This window comes from Miscanthus floridulus, chromosome 16 (assembly GCF_019320115.1).
Source record: "Miscanthus floridulus cultivar M001 chromosome 16, ASM1932011v1, whole genome shotgun sequence".
Taxonomy (NCBI): Eukaryota; Viridiplantae; Streptophyta; class Magnoliopsida; order Poales; family Poaceae; genus Miscanthus; species Miscanthus floridulus.
This window is the reverse complement of record NC_089595.1, coordinates 674768-692018: the sequence shown is the minus strand read 5'-3', so window position 1 is coordinate 692018 and position 17251 is coordinate 674768. Positions and strand designations below refer to the sequence as shown.

General features: G+C 45.5%; 1 protein-coding gene across 1 annotated transcript; it reads right to left on the bottom strand.

Moving 5' to 3' along the window:
- Positions 1-2501: 2501 nt before the first annotated feature.
- LOC136511818 (uncharacterized) lies at positions 2502-5582 on the bottom strand. The gene is made up of 6 exons (XM_066505840.1): positions 5003-5582; positions 4799-4912; positions 4109-4189; positions 3171-3343; positions 3003-3099; positions 2502-2882 (listed from the first exon to the last, which is right to left on the bottom strand). Exons 1-6 carry the CDS (start codon positions 5294-5296, stop codon positions 2772-2774), a joined length of 870 nt encoding a protein of 289 aa, XP_066361937.1. The 5' UTR covers positions 5297-5582; the 3' UTR covers positions 2502-2771.
- Between the last annotated feature and the right edge of the window lie 11669 nt (positions 5583-17251).

Here is a 17251-nt window from a genome sequence, read left to right as displayed (position 1 = left end):
TTCTAAGTAAGGGAGAACAAATTTGGAAAAGTTTTTTTTTACAGAATTTGACTGGAAAAGTTAAAATGGGATTCAGTGTGATAGGCTACCAAAACTGTTGCAATCCATTGTTTAGACTTTAGACACGTCATTAGTAACGTTCGTCTAGAAATTCCATAATAAGCGAAAACAAAGTCCAGAGGAAGAGTGGCCTGGCCTTGAGTTCTCATCCCTTTGCCTTATGATTTATTAATTCTCTTTCTGAAGAGATAAAACTCAGTGGTAGTGTCACCTTGACATGATGAAAGTCATCAGTTCAAGCCTGATTATCCCTAAATTCAATGTGAGTTTTTTTCTATTTTGACTTACACCCCAACCACAATCGAACGGGGATGATAAGAGGATTGTTGGATTCATGTAATAGGGTAGGTTGGCAAATGTAGTTGCTTCAAATTTATCCCACAATGGATGCACTTGTAACTTTTGGAGCAGGTAGGTAGTTGATTATTTGCCTTTTCTCCGTTTCTAGGATGCATTCAAATTTAATTGCTTGATCTATATATTTTCTATGATGCGTGTGTATTTAATTGTCTGATTTTTTTTCATGCCAAGGTTTATTAAGAGATTTAATTAAAGGATGATGATGTCTTTGTAAAATTTTAGAGTTGCATTTATTTTTGGACCGAGGGTGTACCAATTTAATACAAGCCTTCCATCATAGCAAAGTGTAATATAATATAATATGATATAATACAATAAAATATGATACAATATAATATAGTATAATATATAATAGAAGCGGCAAGTATAATATAATATAATAAAAGGTTGCAAGTGAGTTTTGTATCGAGATAAGAGAAAAAAGTGGGCTTTCATCCAATTGATGCATGAGCCTTAAGAAAGTGACCCATGTATTAATGGTGAAGTATGTCCTATTAGCCAACTACTATATGGATAGACTAATAGATGAGCCATAAATATATGTGCATCCTAGCTTGGGTTGTATTATTAATCATGCTCTCAGTGTAGAGCGATCTTCGCACATACTTTAGATTGATGACTAACAATTGCATCAGGCTGCAAAATAAAAAATATAAACATATACCAGTATAAGACCTCATACTTCTACAATATTATAAAGGAAACAGAAAAATAAAAGAGCAATAGCTAGCAAAATGGACAAAGAAATGAGAATATCACAATATCACTACTCACGGCCTAGCAACAAAAGGAAATTCTTCAATGGGTTCTGAATGGCAGTGGCGGATTCAAAATTTTAAAGTTGGGAATTCCTAAATTAAAGCCGTCTATATCACCGGCTGCACATCATGCCGTGTCATTATGTCTGTGTCCGTATACAAGCCAGCCTTAGGTTCAAGTGAGAATTAAGATTTGAATGATAGTTGAGGATAGGTGTATAGGTGATTAGAGCCTATAGATACATACGATGCCTATGGCTATGCATGCACCCATGCGTGATTGAAGGATGGAGGAAGATCCTAGTTGAACGACAATTTATATGGGCTTAAGGAAGTCTTGGTGTAGTGTGTTGAGATTAGGCCAATAAGCTACACTTTTTGATATGTGAATAGCAAGAAAATGGTGAAAATGCAATGCAACTAACATATATACAAATTTGTTGGGTATTCTCGGAAATACCCGAATAAAAGGAAGTGGGGTGAGCGCGCAACCACCAACAGGGTCGTCGATTTCCAACAATAGCATGCACCAACTCATTGTTTTCCTCCGGTGTGTGTTTCTGTGTTTGAAAATTCATATATTTGTTTCCTACAACATAAGATGATCTAAACATTACAAATGGGTGACTTACTTTGAAATTATTGTTTCTCTAACATACAGATTCTATCAAATTCGTTTGTACCATTGTGCTTGTTACGACAAGATTTTAATGTATAGAGTCCGAGTGACTAGGTTACAAAAGGACTTGTATTGCTTCCATTCTCTCCTTTGCCCTATCTCGTCCGACACTGTGGCTGGGCCAGGCCGGTGTCACGGGCTCAAGCTGAAGCGCGATCCATGGCCACATCGAGTTTCCGAAGGAAGTGAGCCTACGGACTTCGTCTGAACGCTAGCCCAGCACGTCATGGACAGGCCAGGTGACATATATCCGTTTAATCGACAAAGCAAGCAGCGATGGACAGGCCAGGTGCACACACCAAAGTCCAGCCCAGTAATCTATATTAGGCCCATGAAAGTAGTACTCGCAGGACAGGCCCACTTGAAAAATGCAATGCACCGTGACAGTGCCCAGCTGAAGCAGCAACCACCATATCAACATCATACATTGCTAGACTAGAAGAAAACACCATACATCGCTGAGCTGATATACAGTGTAATAAAAGGCCATGATCACTTAAGGTGACGGGGAAAAGTAAAAAGGTACTGTATATCACTCCCTCCATTTCAAATTATAGGACTTTTGGTTTTTCTAAATGCATTGTTTTACTATATATCTAATATAGTGTATGTCTAAGTGTATAGCAAAAGTTATATATCTAGAAAACCCAAAACGTCTTGTAATTTGGAAGTACATGATAGCAAGCTCTATAGTTCCACGTTGTACAATTGATAGGATGTCCTATTGTGCCTCATAATTGACACTCGCATGGTCCAGATTCAACATTCCAGCAAACTGTGCCTGACCTTGCACCAGGGCACTTGGCTCGAGCCGTCTGTCAACCCTAGTAGTTTCACCTGAACCTTGCACACTCAACTACATCGCTAACAGTAACTATTTGTCTTTGTGTGTCTAGTTTAAATCTCAGTGTGGTTTAGAGCAGAACATTGTCATCGCCAAGAATTGACAGAGAGAATGGCACGATTGCAACATTGAATGTTGATGATCCAGCCTTGTCGATGTGCTTCATCTCGAAGTCACCTTCCTACAATCCAAAATCGGTTCAAATTACTTACTCCTATTTTCTGGGTACAGAAAAAGGCAATGCTAAACATAACAGCAAACTGTTGTTGAAACTTTTTTGCAGAAACTTCTGTAGAGTTACCATTCTCCCATTTGGAGTGCTCAATGGGCACGCAGAAGAGTACTCAAAACCAGTCTTTGGGAAAATGACAGGTTGTTCACCCACTACTCCAGCTCCCCTAACACAACAATGATGTCAGCACATCCTTTATGATAATCAAATTAGAGTATCATTACAATAAACACTAACCAAATATTTTCCGTCCTTCCATTTCCATCTGTAACAATCCAGTGTCTTCTGAGAAGCTGAACAGGGCGCTGAGAATTATTTGTGATTCTAATTCTATAAGCAAAAAAGAATTGGCCTTTCAATGGCTGGCTCCGGCTTTCAATATAGACGCTCCTGACTTGAACTCTTATCCCCTAAAATTTTCACTAAAACTTGATCAGAAAATTATATTGCACCCAAAGATATAAACTAATAGTTTATCTAAGTAAATACACTAGCGCTGTCATGACTGTGAGAAAGCAAAGTCTTTTGGTCATTTCTCAGTCAGTGACGCATTAACTGGTAACTTAGGATTCCTAGGCTGCTGTTTCAGCTTTGCTTTGATAGCAAAATTTCTTCGGTATCTCAAATTCACATGTGACATAGCACCGCAAATACCTATAGATGAATGATTTTTTTTCTCCAATCCCTCTAGAAGTTTTTTGTCACTAATATGCAAGTTCCAGTCTCAAAATATCACATGGTACAATTTATGAAAATATCACATTCAAGTGTTCATTTTCTACAAGCAGTCAAGCACAACATGTGAAGAGAAAAAACATGTCCAAGGTGTGCAGTTTTGACCAGGTAAGATGGAACATAGTTCAGTGATGACCTTGACCCTATTAATCACTTCTTTTCTTTCTGAGTCACAACACAACTACTTCTTCGTACCTCTTAGACCAGTTTCACATTCTCGGAAAGAAAAAACTCATAGACCAGTTTCTTAGCAGATTCTTGCTCAGATAGTAAGCTGGAAACTTTTCAACACTTCATACTTTCACATGGAAAACGACAATGGTTCAATCAATATTTTGCCATGGAAAACGACAATGGTTCAATAAATATTTTGCCATGGAAAACGAATGTACTTCCTAAGTACTTTCCAAACTGAAAGGGAGGTGCTGAAAAAAACTTACCAAAGTAGTTGCATCGCTAGAACATTTGAGGAGGGAGTGTGGAGCCAAAATCATTAATTCATCTCTGTATTTAGCAGCATCCTGGAAGGATGAATGCATGAAAAATAAACATGGTGAGGGCACCTTTTTTTAGACAATCAAAAAAAGTGCCAGCATCCTCTTTCAAATATGTATCAGTCCACAATTATTACAGTAGCAACCTAAACAGAAAAACAGCAAAACAGCTCTCTGATATGACTGCAAAGCAAATTTGCACTACATCGCAAGTGGTACAATTGAAAGTTCAAAGTCCCAACCATGAGGCTGGAATAGTGGAAATGCAATTCCACCATGAGAATGAGAATGTGCAACAGAAGCCATAAGGTAAAAGCACATGCCTTGTGTCCCTAAGACTTTCTCTGAACTTCCCCTCAAAAAAAAAAAAAAGAAGAAGACTTTCTCTGAACTTTTAGTGACATCAATTGGTGAAAAGGAATCGTGCATCCAATAGTTCAGTCAACATATGAGCAAATCAGTCATATCATAAAAGACTTCTAGCACACAGAGTCTCTGTCTCAGTTAGCTACCATCAATAAGAATGGTTGGAGGTTGGAATAATCCATCAATGTATATTCATCATCCAACCATGCTAAAGCAACTGAAAGTAAAATTGAATTGCTTGGAACAGCGGAAAAGGCATGAGTACGATACCTCAAACCTCTCCTCGGCGATGGCCTTCTTCATCAACCGGCGGAGGCGCAGCACAGGCTCCTCCTCCTCGAACGACCTCAGCGAGTCCCTCAGCCTCGCTGCTTCCTTGTAATCCTGCACAACCAATCCCATGTTGCAGGTCAACGAAGAGTCCAAATTTGAGCGAACGTTGATATTGCAAAATTTCTATCTCGGCCTTGGTACCTCAAATTGCGCGGCCACGGCGAGCTGCTGCTTTAGCATGGCGTACTTCTGGCTTCTCATCAGCAGCGACGCGACCGCCTTCTCCTTCTTCTCCCTCTGCACCACCTCCTCCCTCTCCTCGTCCCTCCCCGGCGAATTCGAGCTCGAATTAGCGTCCGAGGCCGCTGCCGACGCGACCAGCGCCCGGCGCGCTGCAGTGAATCTACCCTGCGGCCACCTCGTGGTTCTTGGCCTTGGCCCCGTCCACGCCGCCGTGGGAACCGGCGCCTGCGACCTCAGACCCGCCCACTGCATCCTCCTCTTCCTTCTCCGGAAACTAAATCGAATTGGTTCCCCGCGAAAACAGAAAATAATGAAACCAAAATCGGCGGCACTCGGATGAACAGATCGCGACGGTTTCTTGGAGGCCAGCGAGTGGCTGCCCAGGCTTCGCTCCCCTCCCTGCCGCTAAAATTAGGCGCCCTTATTGCCCTCCATTTCTGTGGCTCCGTCGCTCGCCAAGAAAACCCGGCAACAACCAACAGGGGAAGACAACGGATTGGGGAAAAAATCTTGGGTGCCTATTAGCGGCTGGAGTAAGGATGGCAACGGGCGTGGTGCCCGAGGATACTATCTTCTTACGTCCGCGTCCGTCGGCTAAATCTCTCGTCCGCGCCCGCGACCCGCTACGGGCAACAAACCACGCCCGCGCCCTCCATCCGCGGGCATGAAATACCCGCGGGCATGCCCGTGTGCCCGCCATATTGAGCATATACATAAATCATAGTACATTACAAGAGATACGAAGATACATATTCACATCAAATCGTATATATATACATATATTTGTTTATAGGTCCCACATGTCAGACCTGTGGAGCGGGTCTGGCGGATAAGCGGGTGAGGATAGCAAATTTCTTTGCCCGCGAAGAACTATTCTCTGGGTTCAGGATGGTGCCCGCGTCCGTGCCCGCGGGCAAGAAGTGGTGCTCGTATCCTTGCCCATCGGGTTCCATGCCCGCGGAAATGCGGGCATTCTGTGCCCGTTGCCATCTTTAGGCTCGAGAATCAACTATTCGCTCGGATAAGACTACTCCAACAGTCCAAACCTAAACACAGACCTATTTTAAGAATTGGGTCACGCACGGTCACTAGGTCAGTCACCCAAAATTTTATTTCTTCAACAGCGAACCCAAAATATCTACTGTCTCTCTCCGTCTTGACTCTTCCAATGTTCCCTTCTCCTCCCTCTCTCTCGCCCTCGCTTGTTGTCCCGATGGTCGCGGCTCCTCGCCCACCCGCACGGCGCGGCAGCGCCCCCCCCCCCTCCCACGCACGGCGCACCTGCCGCAGCACCTCCCCCCGCTCTGCTCGTCCGGCCTCGTGCAAGCGCTTCGTGGAGAGACACAGCGCGGGCAGACCATCCCGCTGGCCGTCCTCTGGCGAGGCGACGCACCCGCAGGCGGGCCTCGTTGCTGGGCGCAGCCACTACGCCTCCACCCCCCTACGCCACGTGCGCATCTCTCTCCGACCCCGCCGCGCGCCTCGTCAACCTCCTCGGCTTCTCCAACCCTGGCCCCGCCGCCGCGCGCCTCCTCGTCGTCGAGTACATGCCCAACGGCACGCTCTACGACCTGTTCCACTCCAACCCGCGCCTGTCGGGGTGGCCGCGCCGCCTCCGCCTTGCGCTGCAGACGAACAGGGCGCTGCGCGCGCTCCACGACGCCGACCTGCCCGTCATCCACCGCGACGTCAAGTCCGCCAACATCCTGCTCGACGCCAACCTCGACGCGCGCCTCAGCGACTTCGGCCTCGCCCTCCGCGTGCCCAAGGCCAATGCCGCGCTGGCCGCTCCTCATCGTGGCCCCGCCGCGTACCCGCCTCGCTGCGCCGGCAGCTCCCCGTCGTGGTCCCGCCTTGCCACGCCGGCGGTTCCCTGCCGCGAACCCGCCTCGCCGCGCCGGCCGCTCCTCGCCACCTCCTATGGGCCCAGCATGTCGACGGCGCAAGGATTTGGGTCGAGGAGAGAGACGACGGAAAGAGAACACATACCTGGGTTTCCTCTCTCCTTCTACCCAAAATAGGTGCTTCCTTTGCCTATCCCGTTGGATGGCGTTTTTACTGTGTAGGACGTAAAATGGGCTTGGATAGCGGTATGCATGCCTTAACATGGAACACGTCGGAATCGGGGAGTGGAGTCCGGGAGGCAAAGATCCCGTCTTGTGTGTGGATAGCCACGCCACAGGCCCAGCGTCCGCAATCGCAAATAGTTCATCGGTGGTGGCCGTGAGCCGGTGACCACTTGCTAGGCGACGGGATCGCCTGGCTCACATGTCAGTGACCACTTGCAGCCGCAGGGAATGTTTTCCTAGGCGTTAAGCCAGGTATTAGAGCATCTCCATAGTTTAAAAAAAATGGTAAATCAATGATCTTTTCAAGTTGCTAAAAGAAGCAGGAGTATATTTGTTGTCTTTCATCGATCATTTTCAATAATATCTCACGTATAAAAAGTAGAAGACAGTTTTGTATTAGGAACCCATATATTTTGAAATCACCTCAATCACTTGTATACATCATTTGTCTCTTATACATTTACGTTGCGAACTGTTAGGGAGCGCTCGGAGTCTACAAGTATTTTTGCTCGTGCGGTCGTTTTTTCCAAGTGCAGATAGATTGGGAGCTAGAATAATGTGTTGTTGGAGAGAGAATTTCCTTTTATCTTGCCAAAAAAATCGAGATTAGGAGATGCTCTTTGCTATGAAGTGCTACCAACGGGGATGGAGAGCCTCATTGCTTTGATCCAAATTTGGTTCCTAAAACTTGAATAAGTTAGGTTTTTTGTTTTCATTTGGTTTGTTATTAAAATTTGCTAACCTTTCTAATTTGTTTTGTTAATATCTATAACAAATATTTTTGACCAAATTTTAGTAACTCTTGCTTGCCAAATCTTTAGCGTAGTGAACCTGGTAGCCAACCAAACAAGCCTAGAATGACTGTGTGAGACCGAGGAAAAGGAGCCAAACATACTCGGCGAAACATTAATTATATAAAATAAAACTTATTTCTACTAGACCATCGTATAAAACTTTAACAACATATCCAAAAGAATCACAAAACACAACTTGCAGCTAATTTATGGCTGAGGCAAAAAAAAAGGAAAAAGAAAAAGAAAAAATACCTCTCTAGGCAAGGCCTTCCTCTGTCCCATGCTTACCCATATGCCGCTGGCCCTCGGCAACCCATGCAACCCTCCTTAGCTTCTCGTGTCATTCTCCCCAATTTTCTCCACCGCTCATGCCAACTTGCTATCCCCAATCCCATAGCCTCTTACCCCCTCTCTCACCCTCCTCTAAGCGATTCTACGCTAGTGAACACCCTCTGTACTAGAGTTTGCTAGAGTCACATCCTCCACCAAAGCTCACAAGGAGGCCCTCCTCACTGGATGTTGCCTTGTTGCTCTGCCTAGCTCAAACCTCATGTCTTACCTCCCCGACATGACATGACACGCCAACCCATACGAGCTCAACTCTTTACGTGCATGCATGCTTGCCGTCGCTCTGCCTTGACCCTCCATCTAGAATTGGCGAAATTTCGTTGAAGGAGAAAAAAGGAAAAATAAAATTCCAAGCCAATGACGCACAGGTAAACATGTCATAAGAAAATGATGACCGAGATTTAGGGGCTACTACTATAGCTGAAGGCAATGAGGACTATAAAAATAGGGGCAAACCCTATTTAACATTTTAGGCCTCTAATTTGAGGAATACTTTAGATATTCTCTAACATTCTAATTCATCACTCATAGTCAAGTGAGCAACAATTTGCTAACACATTTACATGAAGCTTTTTTCTAAAAAAATTGCAGTTCACCTATTCACCTATGCCCTCCCTCTAGGTAACTTTTTGTGAAGCATAATCCTTCGAACTAGCCCTTTAATCATATGTTAGTGTACTGGCGAACAATGCAACATGGTTGGACAATCTAGTCACTTCTGCGCTCCACCATCGTCGGCGGTCGCCTCCTCCACGTGCCACCCATGCTGAGGGGCTGAGAGGAGGTTTGAGAGAAAGGAGAGTGAGAGAGGGTTGGGCAGCAGGGTGAACTCATAGTACAGAGGCGGTCACTGTCCTCGTGCGATTGCGACCACCTGTGACCGCGCACGTGGTGGAGTTGTCCTCCATCGATGATCCTACGCACGCACACCTTTCAACAACTAGATTTTTAAACAGGTGACCCCAATCTCACATGAGAGCTCTCTTCGCCAGATCCTAGCCCCACCGTGCACACTTCTCCTCGCTAGATCCTGTGCATGCTGCCGCTAAGCACCCGCGCCTGAAGAGGAAGAGAGGGAAGAAGGGGAGGGAGACCAGAGAGGGAGGGAGCTAGAGGCACTGGTGAGCACCTGCCTCGATGTGGCAGAACCGCCCAAAATAACACACTTACGGAGGCGCTCATCTTCCACCAGACACTAAGCACCCCGAAAGCAAGCTATAACGGGAGGTATCCGTCGGGCATACCCCAAGGGAGAGCCCGAAAGATCCATATTTTTCCCAATGATCCAATAATGAGAACGAGTTACAATACTTAATCCATTTCATACATCCAGAGTTCTTAAAAATTACATTATTACATTTTCAAAGTCAGAGTGCGGAATATTAAACAGCGGAATGAAAAATAAACATCTAACACTAAGGAACAAGGATCCATCTGTGCCCACCAGAAGAATCCTTCACACAACGGTACTTCTCAAGCATTACCTGCAACAGGGGTAAATAAACACTGAGTACACAATGTACTCGCAAGACTTATCCGACTAATGGGAATAGTTTCCCAACTCCAAGGGATATGCACAGCTTTATGGTTTGCTGGGTTTCCTTTTTCCAGAAAGCAATACTAATAGTGAGTCCTCATTTATGTTATTTATTAGCGGCCATGATTAATTATTTACCTAGCCATTCTATGTAAGCACCTTTTCTACTTTCAAGCAAGAGTTGAGCAATCAGTTCTATTTTATCAACTTCCATCTTTCAGTTCTTACTACGGTGCTAGACCGTAGACAAGCCGTACCGGAACGCCGGCAATTCACGAATCAATGCCCCTAGCTGGGTACCACGAAAACACAGGCCTCGCTTGTACCCCAGGCACAAGCAGCACCAACCCATCACCCTCCTGTCATGGGGTCTAGGTCCCCGTCCAAACTTGGACTCCAAGCCCCCGCTCCTAAGTCCTAGACTTAGTGCAGTGCAAGGACCTCCACCATCCCCGCCTCCAATCAGTCGGTCCGAAAAGAGCTAGAACCCACGACAAGAGAGCAACAAGTCTTCCCTACGCCCATACCCAAGTATGTGCTCGGGATAATAGATCTGTGACTTGCCTAGAGCCTAATGCAACAGTCGGTCCTTAACCGACACAGATAGAGAAAAATTGTAACCAAGCTATGCCCTGTTGGCCGCAGGACACAACCGCTTACACCCACCAATACCCAAACCATATCCCTGCCCGGTCTACATTTTCCTTTCCACCATTTTATCATGAGTGATCATAATTTTCACCTGTTGTGAGTAACGACACTTTACTCATGCTACCAAAATCCTGAGCATAGCAGCTACTCGGCCTATACTAGTAGGACTCATAGGTAGATATATTTATGCATGTAGTTTCCATAAAATGCCTATAATGTAAATGCACATCATATATATATTCAGTGATCATTAAAAATATAGGTTATGCACCGGGGCTTGCCTTGGGCAGGCGGTGTATCAACAAAGTCAGCAACGAACGGCTCTGGGGCTCCCTCCTGCACGAGGATCTCCTCCTCGTACTCTTCAATGACCTCCTCATAGTCCTATTCGTCCATGGGCACGAACTCTACCAACTCGTGATCTGCATGCATGAAATGATGATGCAACACTTAGTAATACGGCAACAGCAACTCTTAAAATGCGAATACATCTATCAATCTACTAAGCTAGTTCTACCAGCTAAGGTGCTAAGTTATCTACTATTATTATTAACAAGTATGAAGCATAACATATATTATCTTAGCAACTAAAAGTATTCTTACTCTTAATACCGATTTACTCTATATATGATAAAACAAGGGTACTAGCTATTCTATTTATCAACCTACTCTAGTGCTACAAAAATTACAGTGAGTGCATAATAATCTAATGAGCCTACTGTAAAAATTTCATGGCTAAAGCTATCATCAATTTGCCACAAAAATTCCTACAAATATTAATCTACATAATACTAAGCTTTCTAATTTGAATTTATGAACCTATCATTATCATAGCTAACTATAAACTAACTACACCAACAAATAGATAGCATTTTTGTGAACCTAATAAATTTTGTTTCACTATTTTTGGATACCTACAACATTTACTATCATTTTTCAAATTTCAGCTCAAAACTAAATTGAATAAATATTTGTTAAGTCACTGGAAAATGAAAAGCCGATTTCTACCCGCGCGGCCTACAAACGAGCGGCTCGGCCCACTCTAGCGCCCCATGTGCGCACACGCACAGCACACTAGCGTGGCCCAGCACGGCACGGCCCACGCGTGACAGCGGCCCACAGAGGGAAGACCCGCGCGCGCGCCGCGTTATGCAAAAGAGCCCTCAGCTTCCAATCAAATGGCCCGCTGCCCTATCAACTATTTCCCTGTCTCACTGACATTCTCATTACCCCCCCCCCGGCTTGCTTTGAATTCACGTCTCACAGTCCTTGGTCAGAACTTAACAGAGGCCGCGGCATCACCGACCAAACGTTGACGAGCACGGACCTCCTCGGCCTCAACCAACACCTCCCTAACACTCTACAAGCGAAGCACCATCGATTGAGGTATCATACACTAAAAATGATGCATCGCGTAGGTGTGGCCATGCACCGCGGTGAGGTCTGGCCGCGACAACACCAACACCGGCAAAATCACCCAACTCAACGCTACCAACACTACCTAGACTCCTTGCCTAGCGTACTAGTAACATCCCAGAGGTCCTAGACATACCCGTTCTACTCCCAAATGAGCTGGCCACGTACACCGCATCTACACTATGTTCGCCGGAGGCGACCACGCGCTCCAACGAGCCTCGGCCTTAACTGGCTCAATCACCTAACCTAGGAGCAAGAGGACCTCACCAGATACATGTAGGACAAACTGGAAGATGTCACGGGGCTCGGCAAGATGGTTGGCCATGAGCACGGGGTGGCTCTGGTTCACGCTGACTGCGGCGAAGGCATTCCTGGCAACCAGCTGCTCCATCGGCGAAACCGCTGCACGGGTGAGTTAACCAAGTCAAGGAGACACAATTGCACCGCTTAATTGAGACAAAGGATCAAGGAGCGATGCCCTAGCCGAGCACCCACCTCGACAGCCATGGTGGAAGGTCACGGGGAAAACTCTCTACATTACCTCACTATAGGATGGAAGCTCACCGGGATGACTCCAATCGCTGATTGACTAACAGGGCTAGTTGGGTGCACGGTTAATTGGTAGGAGGTGGACTACACAAGGCTAATTGGATGGACGATGGTGTTCGAACTTAAGGGGATCGACGGTGGGGGAAAACTCCAATTGAAGCCCCGACACCGTATGGCCGCAATAGTGGCAAGCTTAGCGTGAAGCTAGACTCCAACTCGACCTCTAGACGTGCGCCATTACGAGGGTAGGGCCAAGCTCTGCGGGTTTTTCCTTGGCGTGGCTCGGTCGGCGTGATTCAAGGCGACGCGACGGGAAGCTTGGCGTGGTGCATTATCTAATTGGGAGAGGACGGCAGCGCGACGGTGATGGCTCCACATGCATGTACGAGTCCTACACAATGACATGCGACCGCAGCGCCATGACTCGCAAGACGATGGTGGCTTGGCATAGCACGCCGCAGAGGCTAACGCCGGTTTGGGGAGGCAATAGCGTGGTGACGCATCACGCACGGGCGTGATGGCGAGGGCAGGTGGCAGGCCCATGCACGTGTAGCCACGAAGGGTCAACGGCAGAAGTGACCACGTGGTAGCGATGGTCAGAGCGCAACACAACCGGGTGCGTAGCTCGACGTGACAGCGAGCAGCGTGGCTCAGGTGGACGCAACAATGGGCAGAGCAGCCAGGCTCGCTAGTGCGGTGCGCGTGCGTGCATGAGCGTGTGCCAGGGTGTAGCAATGGCAATGTGTGTGTGGGCGCCAGGGGTAGGCCAATGCCGCACGCCAAGCCAAACCAAAGCCTAGTGACCGTGGCCATACGCTGTAATCGTTCGGGAACGTGTCTTGCACGCTTTTTAAAGTGTCCCAAAAACCCACCTCAATGCTTCAATTGCTAAACCAACTATTTTATGCTCGAGATGGTATATCAAGCTACTAAAACAAACCCTAAGACCATGCCACTACTTAACCTGATTCTCCTATAAAAATTCCCAAACTTAGCTTCGTCGACCCATTTTCTGACTTAAGAAAATGACTAAGTTTTTTGTTCGGATTCGCGTCAACTTTGATTTCCAAGCTATTAAGTAAGCTATCTAGGGAATCTTGTTCTCGACCACAAGTATTTCATTGCCACCTATGAAGTTTGTACTACAAATTTTATTAAAGTGTTGGGTATGCGTTCTATAGCATTTTCGTTCAATAAAAATTCATCTAGAACCCTAAGTGACACAACGCGATATGAAATATAACATTCGTTTCGCGTTTTCGATGAACGTTTCAAGTTACATATATTGCTTTACACACTATATTATACACATTTACACATAAGTATGATGCTCATGAAGTGTTTTAGCAAAAGACTATACAGTATAACACCGAGGGTGTTACAAATCTACCCCCCTAAAACAAAATCTCAACCCGATATTTCATGTGCCTAGTGTGGGAAGGAGATAGGAAATACATTTCAACGTAACAACTACTCATCAGAACCAGAGAGAAGATGGGGGTAATACTTCAATATATAGCTCTCTTGTTCCCACGTGGCCTCATCCTCTGAGTGGTTTTACCACTGCACCTTGTAGAACTTCACCACATTGTTTCTGGTCACTCTTTCCTTTTCGTCTAGGATTTTTACCGGGTGCTCAACATAAGTCAAATCAGGCTGGAGAGGAAGCCCTTCAATTTCCACAGCTTCATCAGGAACCCACAAACATTTCTTCAATTGTGATACATGAAACACATTATGTACCACAGATAAAATATTGGGGAGCTGGAGACGATAAGCAACTGGGCCACACTGCTCCAACACCTTGTAAGGACCCACATATCGAGGGGCTAGCTTGCCATGGACACCAAACCGATGCACCCCTCTCATAGGAGACACCTTGAGGTACACATAATCCCCAACTGCAAACTATAAGGGCCTTCTTCGCGTGTCTGTATAAGCTTTCTGCTGGCTCTGAGCTACCTTCAAGTGACTCTAAATAATGCTTACTTACTCTCGAGCCTCTTTGATGAAATCAGTCCCAAAGTACCCACGGTCTCCCACTTCAACCCAGTTGAGTGGTGTCCTACATTTCTTTCCATATAGAGCTTTAAATGGTGCCATACGAATGCTCTCCTGATAGCTGTTGTTGTAAGAAAACTCAGCAAACTTTAGGCATTCATCCCACTTTTCAGGGAAAGAAATGGCACAAGCTCTCAACATGTCCTCAAGCACCTGGTTCACCCTTTCTATTTGGCCATCAGTTTGTGGATGATATGCTGAGCTTCTGAGGAGACGAGTACCAAGACATTGCTACAGCTGGTCCCAGAAACAGGAGACAAAAACTGACCCTCTATTAGAGATGATAGTAAGGGGAACTCCGTGTAGGGTCACAATTCAGTCAAAATATATCTGAGCATACTTTCTGGCTGCATATCTGGTGTCCACTGGTATAAAATGAGTAGACTTAGTTAGACGGTCCACAATGACCCAAATAGAATCATAGCCCTTGGATGAGCGGGGCAAACCCACCACAAAGTCCATGGAGATATCTTCCCACTTCCAAACAGAAATGGGCAAGGGCTGCAAATATCCTAGAGTACGCATATGATCTGCTTTAACTCTCCCACAAGTGTCGCACTCCACGATATACTGGGTGATATCCTGCTTCATGTTGGACTAGTACAAGTGGCGCAAATCATGGTACATCTTGTTGCTGCCAGGATGGATAGACAGCTTTGAATGGTGAGCTTCATTCAAAATCTTCCTTTCAGCTCCTCATTTGATGGAACCACCAATCTATCCTTGTACCTCACTACATCTTGCTCATCAATACTAAAGTGAGGGCCACGCCCTTCGGCAATCAACTTCTTGATGTGAGGAATTTCTTTAGTGTCTTGCCTTTGCTCTAGAATAATCTGCTCCAGCAATTCTAAGGTCAAGGCAATTTGAGCCAACACCTCTACATGGTTGAGAGACAAAGGTGTTTCTTCAACCTGATGTGACTTTCAGCTCAAAGCATCAGCTACCACATTGGCCTTTCCTAGGTGGTAATGTACCTCCAAGTTATAATCCTTGATCAATTCCAACCACCTCCTTTGCCACATATTTAGCTCAGACTGAGTGAAGATATATTTGAGGCTCTTAAGATATGTAAAAATATGTACTTTGTTACCCAACAGATAGTGCCTTTAAATCTTTAGAGCATGGACCACAGTAGCCAGCTCTAAATCAAGGGTGGGGTAATTTACTTCGTGCTTTTTCAGTTGGCGTGAAGCATAAGCTATCACATGCCCATCCTACATCAGCACACATCCCAACCCCATCTTCGAGGCATCACAATATACATCAAAGAGTCGGTCAATATATGGTTGGGCCAAGACAGGAGCAGTGGTCAAAAATGTCTTCAAAGCTTAGAAGGCTTCTTCACAGGCTGGGCTCTAATCAAACTTGGCTTTTTTTGGAGCAGCTTGGTCATTGGTTGAGCTATCTTGGAGAAATCTAGAATGAAACGCTGATAGTACCCAGGTAGACTAAGGAACAGATGAATCTGGTGCACTGACTTAGGAGACTTCTAATTCAGCACAGGTAGCACCTTGCTGGGGTCAACAGAGATACCATCAGGTGTCAAAACATGCCACCAAAACTGCACTCGATCTAACCAGAATTCACACTTGCTGAATTTAGCATACAATTTGTGTTCCCTCAATCGAGCCAGTACTATCCGAAGGTGTTGGACATGCTCTTCATCATTCTTGGAATATATCAGGATATCATCAATGAATACCACAACAAACTTGTCCAACTCCGGTATGAAGACTGAGTTCATCAGGCACATGAAGAATGCAGGAGCGTTGGTGAGACCAAAAGACATTACTAGGTACTCATACAGCCCATACCTAGTAGAAAAGTTATCTTTGGTATATCTTGTGGTCTAATCTTGATTTGATGATAGCCTGAACAAAGGTCAATCTTGGAGAACACCTTGGCACCAGCTAGCTGATTGAACAAAGTATCTATGCGGGGCAAGGGATACTTGTTCTTAATGGTTACCGCATTAAGAGGGTGGTAATCCACACACATCCAAAGAGTGCCATCCTTCTTCTTCACAAAAATGGCTGGACAACCCCATGGTAAAGAACTAGGACGGATGAAGCCTTTTTCCAACAATTCTTCCAACTGCTTCTTCATTTCAGCCAATTCCTTCAGAGCCATGCGGTACAGGTGTTGGGAGATAGGAGCAGTACCAGGCTCTAGCTCAATGGAGAATTCCACCTCTATGTCCGGTGGCAACCCAGGTAGATCTTTAGGAAAAACATCTAAGAACTCACATACTATAGGAATAGAGGTAAGATCAGGAGAGGCTTCAGCATGAGCAGCAACAGGTAAGACTAGATCTGAGGGTACTAGAAGAGACATCCTATCCTTAGAAGAAGGAAGCTGTAACTCCACAACTCTCTGCTTCAGATCCAATACTACCCCATATACCCGCAACCAGTTCATTCCAATAATTGCATCGATGCCTTGCCTAGGCAGCACCATGAACTAGAGGCGGTAAGTGTGGGTGGCTAATACCAAGCTTACTGTGTCCGTCCGAGTATTAATGCACATCTACGCACCTGGAGTATGGATTCTATAGGCATACGGTATAGCCATAAGAGGTATATTGTGTCGGTCTACAAATCCCATACTCATGAATGAATGTGATGCACCAGAATCAAACAACACATAAGCTGGATGGGAATCAATGGTGAACATACCAGCCATCATCGGTTCCTGTTGCAAAATCTGCTCAACATCCGTGAAATTCACCTGTCCAGATCAGCTGACTGGCACTTTCTTCTTGATCATTGTCCGCTTGACT